The sequence below is a fragment of the Gossypium hirsutum genome, chromosome D05 (assembly GCF_007990345.1).
Source record: "Gossypium hirsutum isolate 1008001.06 chromosome D05, Gossypium_hirsutum_v2.1, whole genome shotgun sequence".
In the NCBI taxonomy this organism is placed as follows: Eukaryota; Viridiplantae; Streptophyta; class Magnoliopsida; order Malvales; family Malvaceae; genus Gossypium; species Gossypium hirsutum.
The window spans coordinates 30,007,557-30,019,160 of NC_053441.1; the positions used below are offsets into that span (position 1 = coordinate 30,007,557).

The 11,604-nt window shown below is 32.2% G+C and overlaps 2 protein-coding genes across 3 annotated transcripts; both read right to left on the reverse strand.

The window, feature by feature from the left end:
* Nucleotides 1–216: 216 nt before the first annotated feature.
* Nucleotides 217–3,352, reverse strand: LOC107904768 (vacuolar protein sorting-associated protein 60.2). The gene is made up of 7 exons (XM_016831250.2): nt 3,077–3,352; nt 2,761–2,912; nt 2,441–2,534; nt 1,815–1,886; nt 1,617–1,728; nt 1,192–1,349; nt 217–430 (listed from the first exon to the last, which is right to left on the reverse strand). The coding sequence occupies exons 1-7, from the start codon at nt 3,143–3,145 to the stop codon at nt 377–379; spliced, it is 711 nt and encodes a 236-aa protein (XP_016686739.1). The 5' UTR covers nt 3,146–3,352; the 3' UTR covers nt 217–376.
* A 2,657-nt stretch (nt 3,353–6,009) lies between these two features.
* LOC107904766 (vesicle-associated membrane protein 727) lies at nt 6,010–11,105 on the reverse strand. 2 transcript variants are annotated; one of them, XM_016831248.2, is made up of 6 exons: nt 10,952–11,105; nt 10,156–10,374; nt 9,877–10,075; nt 9,657–9,777; nt 6,435–6,497; nt 6,010–6,331 (listed from the first exon to the last, which is right to left on the reverse strand). In XM_016831248.2, exons 2-6 carry the CDS (start codon nt 10,343–10,345, stop codon nt 6,188–6,190), a joined length of 717 nt encoding a protein of 238 aa, XP_016686737.1. In that variant the 5' UTR covers nt 10,346–10,374; nt 10,952–11,105; the 3' UTR covers nt 6,010–6,187. The 2 variants fall into 2 exon arrangements, with proteins under 2 accessions (XP_016686737.1, XP_016686738.1); XM_016831249.2 differs by having other exon boundaries at nt 10,912–11,071.
* Nucleotides 11,106–11,604: the final 499 nt, after the last annotated feature.

Consider the following 11,604-nt stretch of genomic DNA (forward strand, 5'->3'; position numbering starts at 1 on the left):
ACAGAGCTTTGGATGCCGGATTCTATCTCTAAGGAAGCAACGATGGACGATACGGTGGAGGCATGTTGGCAGAGAGTCGAACGACATCCTTGAGACTTATATATAAGTTTCGTTGTATATTCTATAATTTTAAATATAGTCACTTCTAGTGACACTAAATCAAGACTATAAATATAGTGTAAATATAAATATGAAATGACAACATGAATACAGAAATTTCCAAGTCAAATCAGTTATGCTTATTATATAGCTCCCAACCCGAAAAATTAAAAATCAATTAAATTGCACTAGTAATTGAAAGTTAATTCTGCACAATATGTTTACAAGGACGTGCTTCATCCAACTTCATCTTACAGTATATATATTAGCAAATGTTTTAACTGCGGACAGATGCTCGAGGAACAGCAGGGAAACCAAGTTCATCCTCAACCTGCTCACCATCCAAGTTACAAAACAATACTAAGATATAAATGGGAGATTAAATTCAAATACAAATATCAAGATTTAGATATTTCAGGAGCCTAAAAACCCGTATCGCTCTATAACTTATGTGAGCTCGAGAAGCAGGATATCAATAGCAGTTATAAAGCAGATGGAGATTGATGGAAACGAGCTTCCTATGGAAGTATAAAATGTATACCAAATCTAACAGTTTTTCAAAAACATAGTTGTCCATGTAATTCTAGTTTCTTTGAGGATCATATCCCCACACTCATGTCCAGATATGTGTCAGACACAGATACTTCAAGAAAAGTAATGTGTCGAGCAACATAGGTTTTTGTCATAATTTTTAAATTGGGCTAGTGCCGGTGAAGTGGAAAATTCATTTGGAAAAAAGAAAATTAAATGTATACCAAATCTAACAGTTTGTCAAAAACATAGTTGTCCATGTAATTCTAGTTTCTTTGAGGATCATATCCCCACACTCATGTCCAGATATGTGTCAGACACAGATACTTCAAGAAAAGTAATGTGTCAGAGCAATATAGGTTTTTGTCATATTTTTTAAATTGGGCTAGTGCCGGTGAAGTGGAAAATTCATTTGGAAAAAAGAAAATTAAATGTTCGAATAAAATCCTTATATACCATATCGAGCAGAAAAAGAATGGGATAAAGAGTATATATATCCTGATTCTTTGTATTAGATGCTAATCCAAATCTTGACTAAAATTGCAGGTATATAAAGTTTACCTGGGAATTGGCCCTGCCAGCTGCTGCTGTTGCATTTCCTGATGGAGCTGTAGGCAAATTGAGCTCTGCATCCAAATCTGGTTCCTCCTTATCAGGTTGAAGATAAGAGGGAACACCATCAGCTTCAGTTCCCATGTCTGCTTCCAGAGCATCAAGTTCTGCAATCCAAAATGGACCATAATAAGATACAGATTGCAAAATATAAGTTAAATGCAGTTCTACCAGACCATAAGGTTTTTCAGACAATGAAGCTATAAGTGCAGACAGCAGGCCCCCAGGACATAAAAGGATATCAACACAAGTTCCATCAGTGACTTCCTCCAGGTAAAAGAAGTTTGCAACACTTCAATCAAATTATACAGAAGGCAACCAAGATATAAAATTTAAAGTCCATTCTTGTGGACTTTGATAAGGTCAATGCTTACCGCCCATGAGTTCATCCTCATCAATATCATCAGGCACATTATAGCTTCTGCCTAAGGTCTCTTGAATTTCATTACTCATATCCATCATGTCCATCATCTCATCTTGCAAATTCTATAAGAAAAAAGAAACAAATATCAGTGGAAATTCATTATAACGGATACAAGATGGAGAATGGAACGTATAAAGAAAGTACAGACATCTATATCTTGAATCTTCACAGTCTTCATCATTCCTTTCAGCTCCTTGTTGGCAGATTTCAAGGCTGTCATCTGGGACAGAAAAATAATTATGATTTAAAAATTGCGAGTAGTAGTTCAAACATAAGTAACGCAAGAATGTTCAGAGGCATCTATAATCCTCTTAGCTTGAACTAATGACAGAATTAAGTATAAACAATTTGGAATATAGATTATCATTCATCACATATTCATCTCCAATTTGGAACGGTTTATCCTGCCTCTCACAAGGTAGGAAGCCAGTTCCAATAAGGGAACTGAAAGAGCTCAGCTTGAATTGTCCCGAATTATGCCCTTTTGGGCACTATCAAGTAACACATGTTTTACAGTAAATATAAGATAGTCCCAATCAATCCACTATAGCATGCAATAAACAGTAAATGTCAATCTTATAGAAACAACAAATGACAACTCAATTACACTTATGCTTCAGAAAAAGCATACACAAGATGAGAAAATTACCAATGACAGAGCACAAATCAATAATCATGTCAGAAGGAAAACAATTGCCTTATCAGTTGATGCAAGTTTGTAACAGGTCAGATACATAAATGTAATATAAAAGTATGTCAAAGGCTACCACATACAGTTTGCTGAGCATCTTTAAGACCCTCAGAAGCAAAAGCAACTTGATCAAGGTTGAACGTCTGGTTATAAAGCATATCACGTTGCCCTTCATACCTATACAGAAGCCAAAAGTGTGAGAGATAGTGAAAAAGAAATGAAACAACACTTACTAGATAAAGCAATAACCATCATTATCCACTCAACATAACATATATAACTTCAAAGTAACAGGAAATACATACTTCAAAGAAATCAAATACATAGAAACTCAACATAAATAGCGTTAGCAATAATTATGGAATAAAACTAAGGAAATATTTGATAGAGAAGAAGCCTGTACATTCGTTTTTGCTTGAGAACCCTCATAGCTCGAGATTTAAGAGCCTCTTGAGCAGGGCCAGGCCTTGTCTTTTTTATCTGCTCTTTATACCTACTCAACTCAGCATCTAGCTTCTTCAACTTCTCATCAACCGTATCCCCTCTTTTACTGATCTGATCACATAAATCCAATCCATATGATTTAAGAAATCACAAAGAATTTGAAATGAAACAGCCTAATCAAACACACAAACCCTAATACTACATCAGAAACCAACAAATCAAACGAAAAATTTAAAAGAAAGAAACAAAAAGATAAAAGGAGATTAGAGATAGACCCGATCGGTAGCATCTTGGATAGAAGGCGGGGGTTCCTTGTCTTTCTTAACGCCGAAGACTCTCTTCATCTTCTTTCCTTAATTGTAAGGTTAAAGAAAGAGAAAGGAGAGGAGACGGATTTAGATTTAGATCTTTGGATTTTGATTTTGATTTTGATTTTGATTTTGAAATTGGAGATAACGAGGAGCTGTTTTGTTTGTTGGGGCTTGGATGGTTTCTTCTCCTCGTCTTTCAAATTACGCGTAGTTAAAAATATAATAAGAAGTTTCTAAGAAAGGGGTTTTGGATTTGGAATTGATTTGTTTTAAAAAAATTAATGACGTGTCTTTGAGCTGCCACGTCATTAATCAGAAGTCAGATTTCTAGAACACAAAATAATTATAAAATAATAAAATGAAGAAGAAAATAATTTAAAAGAACACAATTTCACAAATCTTAAGAAAAATCCATATTAGGAATTAATAGATTTATGAAATATAAGTTAAAAAGTTTAATAATACATTAGACAATTGAATTATTATTATTTGGTTTATAATTAATTTAAATTTTTATGATATAAAAATATTTTTTATATTTAAGTTACAGAAAATAACTTGAAAATTTAAAATAAAAATATTTTTTTCAATAAATAGCATATAATAAGAGTTGTTTGTTGCTTTTTGTTTATTCAAAATTTTATTTCAAAAATATTTATAAAAAGATTTTATAAAAAGATTTTGAATTTTTCTGAATAATTTTAAAAAATTATAAAATAAAACTGATTTTATGTAAAAAAAAACCCAAAATCAAAAAACTAAAAATCCAATCAAATAATCAAAAAAATCCATAAAATTTTGAACTAAACGTACTCTAAGCGGTAATATTTAAATTTAAGCCCACATAATTATTTTAAAATTTGATTTCATTTATTATATTTCAATATTATTATCTGAATATTAGTAAGTAAATTAAAACAAAAATTTTAAAAGTAAAATGGATAATGAATTTAAAAATCTAAATTCAGATCCACTATTCACAGTATTTTAGGTTATTTGAATAGAAAATTTAGATATTTGAATATGTTATCACTAAAAATAACATTGATTCAAAAGTGAGAAAATCAATAGTGACATAAATCCATTGTAGTTTTTAATAATAAAAATATTTTTACTTTCATTCCAAAAGGTATTTTTTTAATTCAATTTAATTCTAAAAATATAAATATTGATATAAAATAAATGTTTTTATGTTTTGAATATTACTTTAGTTAATGAAATGAAATTTCTAAATTTAAACTTAATCTAATCTATCTTAGATTGTTATATTATATTTGCAAAAAGACATGTGACAAGCTTATAAGACTTCTGAACAGTAAGCCTGTTATCAACAAGTCAGCAGGTCACTTGTGAACTAACCCTCTTGGGGAGATATCTGGACAATGAATGATTTGATCTTCATTAAGAACACATCACGCAAATTCAATTACTTTATCCCATCAAAGTTAAAATGAATGACTGACAGAATCTGTCCTATCACAGACATCTTCATCTCATTGAAGACATCCCTTTAACGATGACTAGATGACAAGTTCAACACGTTAACACCATATTGCACATGACCCCAACCTATAAATGCCCCCAAAAAAGTTGAAGAGAGGGGAGACTCTTCAAGAATACTTACGTTACACTCTTTCTATACTCAACCTGTAAACTCTTTTTACCATCATTTTCCATAACTTCTGACTCTCTCTTCTAATGAGGTGAACCGACCATCTTAACAACCATTCTCCTCTCTTTTGTACCTTTTTTTTGTTGAATGTTATGTAAGTGAAGATATATTTAAAAAAAAAACATTAATCAATGATCCATAAACATTTGTACTATAGTAGTGAGTTTGGTTTCCTTTTCTTTCATGCTCCTTTTATCTAAACTAACAATAACAAAGAATTAGTATTTGAAACACTATTAATGTAAATTTTAATTTCATAACTAAGATTTAAATATTGCAATATGTCACATTCAATTTTTTTTGTTTGTTTACATCTTAAATGCGATATTATTTTTTCCAACAACAATAATAACAGCAAAAGCCTTCTAAACTAAAATCTACCTCAAAACCAAAACTAATCAATGCTCAGAGGAAATCATAAATCGGGCTAAATTAGACTTATGAATAATATGAACACTGCATATTTGTTCGAGATAAATTTACCGGCTGCTATGGCATCAACAGACGAACAAGAGACAAGTGTATCAGGTAAATCCTATGTGGAAGAATGTGTGGAGACTAAAGCTTCCTTTTCAACTAATCATCATTCTATGGAAAGTGTGTAACAACAATCTACCAGTAGATCAGACTTCACGAAGGAGAAACACAAATGCTTCTGGTGGTTGTCCTCCATGTGAAAATAAGGAAGAAACAGTTGACCATCTGAGTTGTATCTTTGAACAAACAAAATTACATCATTAGTGCTACTAGTAGGAGTATTATTTTTATATATTTTTTAGTATGTGAATTAGTAATAAACAAATTCAATTAGTAATATTTAATTACTTCATGACCTATTTTTAGCAAAAAAAAATCGTTCATTTTGAAAAGATCTTATATTTATAAAATTAAATTTGTAGTAATTATTTTTTTATTTTATATCTAACTATTATAATATATAATAAATAAAATTTTTCTCTCCTCATATTACTCCAATATTGATAAAACTACGGTGAATAAAGGAAGATGTTGAAGAAGAGGGTTGGAATTTCTAAATTATGTTTATACTCATCATCCGGATCGTTTGGAAGCAATGAAATAAGTAGGTTTTCCAAGGACTATTATTTTACAATAAGTTTAGGGAAAAAAGTGGAGTTCAAATTTGAAGTTAAAAACATTTCTACCAAAATTGAAAATTAAAAGATTACAAGTAAAAAACATTCATATAGAAAACTTCAAAAAAGTATAAAATTCAAAGCTTTGATTACATATCTTAAACGGCAAGGTAGTGCTACATAACAACAGCAATCCATGTACAAAGTCAAGAGCATAACTATATTTTGTACATCTAAACAAATGTAGAATTATTATTTTTTGTATATATAAAAGAAAACATAGGCAATGCAATGCAATGGTTATCAACGTTAACATTTGAAACCTCCACACGCAAAAACCCACAAAAGGATAATCAACACAAGAATAGCTCCCCCTACCATCAGTTTCATTTGCAGATTCTGCAGCCACATCCTCCGCCGCAGTTGCCGCCCTTGCCTCTGGAAGCTATCAGCCTACAATAAAAATAATACAAATACAAAACCATTTATATATATATTGAACTTATAGTTGAACCTTTTCCAGATTTGTTCAATCAAAAGAGAAAATAGCACCAACCTGGAATTGTAAGTTCTCAGTTTTGTCCACTAGAAGTTCAATCTTCTCCCCGCGATCCAAAACCTGCTCAAAAATTGAATTAATTATTGATTTGTTCACAATCAGCTTCAGCATCTATTATTAGTTTTCCTTTTGATAGCAAAGAACAGAGAAATATCAAACAGTTATATGGAAGGACCAAATATATTAAACACCATTGTATTGGGAAATTATCAATTCAGACCCCCCCCCCAACCAAAAGACCACCACCACCAAAAAGAAAGGGACAATCCAGAGTCATCCAGCCACATAGAACATTTATGATATTTAAAAGGCTCAAGAGATCAACCATAAGCAAGAGCACGAAGATAGACAGCGAGTTTCTATACCTAATATATCCTTAAGAATATGCAAGCAAGCTCCTCCCTTGTTTGTCCAGAAAACCACAAACCAAAACCAATATATACCATAACTTTAGCAACACCATTTTCCATACCTTAGTTTCAAGGAAATTAGTGAACTGAACACTGGGTGTTTTGCCACAGAAAAACATTCATTTCAAACATAGTCCTGAACCTTTAAATAGAAATTTTTGGAATGAAAAATTTTAGTTCTTATTACATTAACCCATCAAACCATATCTATGTATAGGCATTTGTACTACTAGTTGCCAAAAATTCCATGGCATAGGAAGGCACAAGAAGACATTCAGTTGGGGTACTATACTACTACATGGTGTTTGGGCTGAGACCATACTGCACGGCATTAAACTAATGCACCACAAGGAGCTGGATGTACTTTTAAAGTCCTCACTACAACATTGCTTGCATAGGCTGCATCTAATAAGAGATTTATCATTCTTACACATATATTGACTGTTAAGCTAAGCTTTGAATCAAGAAATACTTGATAAATTGACCAAGCCACTAACTAACAAAACCAGAGTAACAGAAGGTTGAAAGGATTATTATCCTACATAGTGACAATAGAGCTCAGAAACTGCAAGATCAATATATGATCCTTCATTTAATTTAGGAATGAATATATATATTTTCTTTATATTTAGGAAATCTTAAGTTTTTAAAAAAAAAAAAGAAATTTCAATTACATAAATGAAATTTCCTTGAAACTTTTTTTATTAAATAAAAAACCTATATGTTACAATAATTTAATTTGACTAATTATTTTTTTGAATTAATCTAATTATTTTTTAAAATATATTATTTTTTAATTTTTTAATTTATATTATTTGTAATCCCTTTAAAATTTTTTCAATATATTTTAATTATTAAATACAATAAACCTGTGCATCGCACGGAGATAAAACTAGTTGAAGTATTAACGAGAACATGAAAATTCTCATTAAAGCTTTGCTCAGTAGGGTGGAAAGAAAATTGGAAGGATTGAACTAACAAACGCATCTCTCTCATTTTCTTTCCTCTCAGCATTCCATTTGGAAGGATTGATTTTTATGCATTAGAGTGGAAAATGATCATCTCTCCTATTTTCTTTCCTCTCACTTTTCTTCCCAACCAAGCACACTCAAAATTAATTTTCTTTCCACTTTTCCTTTCCTTCCTCCCATCTCTCCACTTTTCCACCCAACTAAGCACACTCTAAATGTTTGTTGCTATATTAGCACTTTTTTGGAGAAGCTTTATCTGTAGCTTTGTCTAAAAGCTGACACGAGCTTCCAACATAAGCTAGCCTAAAATTATAAAATTTGGAGAGCCAAACACCTTGCTTTAGCTTGTTTTAGTAGAATAGCTCTTTGGCCCTTTGTAATCTTTTGAACACAGAAACCTTCATAACAAACTTAAGCCATGGTTTTACAAAGTGAACACCAAATAGAGGATTTTGCATTGGAAGACATTAGTAACTTCTATCCACAAGACAAATTTATTTGATGTAAATGGGAAATAAATAAGCATCACACCACAGTTTGTAGGCAACAAGCGCAAAGGAATATAGCCTTGAGGCATCTATAGATAAGGAGAAGCATTGCATGCCCCAGAGTTGCATTAATACACCACAACTAGCTAGAAACATTCTTTCCTTATTACATGCATAATCATCACTCAGCAGAGGTAACTGAAATTCGATGGCTAATAACATCCATACGAAGAAAATATGATCAACTAACCCTACATTGGCAGCTATTTACTTGGCTTCTATTTCAGTTGGCCGTTAACACAATGCCTTTCTACATGATAACTTTGAGGATAAAACTTACATGAAGAAACCAATTAGATTGTTGCTCAGGGAGAGTTAGAGCTAGTATGTTATCTGAAGAAGTCTTCACATAAGTTAAAACAATCTCCTAAGGGCGTTTTTAGTGATTGTCCATGTGGATGATATGGTCTGTCATTACAAGTGATGATAGTGAACAGATACAAGTATTGAAATAGCATCTACAGACTAAATTTCTGACCAAAGATTTACGGATTAGTGATCTAAATTAGGGTTTAAGCAACACGAGCCTATGACTCTAATTTCTGATAATCAAACAGCTCTTCACATAGCCTCAAGTCCATTCATGAACCCTCAAATCCAGCAATGTTATCCTTTCTCCAATCCCTCCAACATAAGACCCTTAATTTCTTTCCTTTTTTTCATTGGACTGTATGTGTTTGGGGGGGGGGGAGACTTTCTTCTTCCAGTTTTCTCCTATAGCTACCACCCTTGAATTCCTCATGATATAAATGAAATATGGAACTTAATTGTTAATTTCCTAGCCAAAAACATAACGACCACTACTCCAAAGACAAAATAAATAAAATAAAAATCTTGAAAATCAAATTTAAGGTTGAAAAGTCCATTGTTGGTTGGATAGAGGCATAAAATTCTATGGTTCCACTTTTTCATCATTGAAGAGGTTTTTATTTATAACTACATATAAATTTGAAACAATAATGTACAAAGAGCAGATAATAAAAATTTGAATACTCATAACAGCAGCTAACATGATAGTTAGCATCCTTCATTATAGTTATTTTAGAGCCCCAACCCCACCAAAACCCCTTTATCTTGAAAAAAAATTAAAAAATAGAGAAGAAAATGTATCCAGATTAACATAAGATTAGAAGTTTAAGATTTAGAGTATAGACAAGTGCAATGGTAGCCACAGAAATCTGCATACCACAGGGAAATGAAGATTGCTACAAGACACTTGATCTCTACTTTCAGAACGACACATCCATTTTTTCCACAATCATACCACTTCTCAAGAAAAAAAATACATACCTTCTCAATGTTATCCATCATAATCCCCTTCACCTCAGTGATTTGAGCTTTTAACTTCGAGAGCTTACTCATTTCTTCTGGATGGTTCATACAATATTGCATGTGCTCCTTAAGCCTTGGTCTGTTACACAGAGCAAGGAATTAGAGGTAAGGCTTCCACCATGTATATAAACATCATAGGGTAACCAGGCAAATATAACAATTTAACCTATGTACGCACCCAAATTCTCTGTCAAGATTATACGCAATGCTAAATCGGTCCTCAAATAAGTCATCATCATCGTCATCATCAGCTAAAGGATGGGGACCCTCATTTCTTATACTTGCACCATATCGTTGTTTAAAATCATCTAGCACCCGTTCAAGAAAAACGAAAGGCACACTCCTGCCAACTGATTCATCTGCGACAACTAGAAACACTGCAAGTGGAAACAAACATCATCACATATTTTGATATGAAAAAATTGACCGAAATCAAGAAATAATGAGAAATTAGTACCAAATCCATTGTCAATGAGGAAGTTAAATGTGTGACCGTCACAAGAATACGTGAACTTGCTGCTATTTGAAGGCAGCTTCTGTAAACATTGAACAGCAATGGTACTAAAGTTCCCAGAATATGATGTGTGCTCAGCTAAAACAACAGTTCCTTTTGCAACAAAACTATAAATCAAGCCCTTTTGATTCATTTCAGCAGGGTATTCTGAAGTACCTAGATCTGCAGAGCCCCATTAACTTAGCAAAGCATTTATAAACATTACTACAAAACTATGATTCTTTCCTAGAAAAGAAGAAACAATTGGAAATCAAATTCCGGTGAAGGTCAAGTGACTTTAAAAATGATAAATGCAACTGAAGCTAAACGAATCCACTGAGATCTAATCTTCCTAAATTTCGATACAACCAATTCACGCCGAAATAAGGTAATTTGCAAGAAAGAATATATCACTATACTAACCAAATTCTATTCTTAGAAAGGGGAAAAAAACCCTCTCCTTCAGCAGATCTTACGAAACTCAAGAACTAAACCCTAATGATTAACTAAACTTCAAATAGAATCTCAAAGGGGAAAACGAAGAAGCAAACTGTCTGTATTGAGTTTCAAGTTTTTCCTTTTCATTTTACTGCAAAATTCTCTACTTTTTCCCCTAAAGAAAGGGTACCAAAAGAAGATCAAAGACTGAAATTAGAAAGATTTGGTGGATCTAATGACAGATTTTGATAATTGTGAAGAGAAGATAAGATCGGAAATTACCATCAAAGATTGGAAGTTCGGAAGATGAAGAAAAGCTTACCTGAAACAAGTTGGGATGGATTTTGTCCTTAGCCTATAAGTAATTAGCGTGACATTGTCAATGACGAAGCGAAGCTTCGTTTAATACAAGTAACAAGGGAAATAGATGATAGTTACATCTTCCACACGCGCGAACCACACATCGGATTTTACATATGGGTTAAACTATACTATTAGTCACTAAATTATGGGGGTAACTTTTCGTTTTGGTCACTTAACTAACAACAGTTACAAATGGTCACTGAATTATTCAAAAGTTTTCTTTTAAATCACTAAACTATTCAAAAGCTTCTATTTAAGTCATTGAGCTGTCAATTTTTTTTAAACAAAGTTACACCAACAAGTTCCAAGCAACGATTCAACGATCAATATAATAGATCAATACCTATCAATGAGTAGAATAACACACCTTAGGTCCAAGTAGATATGTTGATCAGTTTCGGAGATCAAAGAGAAAAATTGTTTGAATTTTGGTTCACATATTCATGACATCCAAAGTTGTTTCATGAAAAAAATAAACTGTAGAAGAGAAGGGAAAGAGAGCTTTCGATTGGTACAAGCAGTGCAAATAAAGAAAGTCATATAGCATCGATTTTAACAAACTTGTTACTTAAATGAACACTTTTGAATAATTTAGTGACCAAATTGTATTTT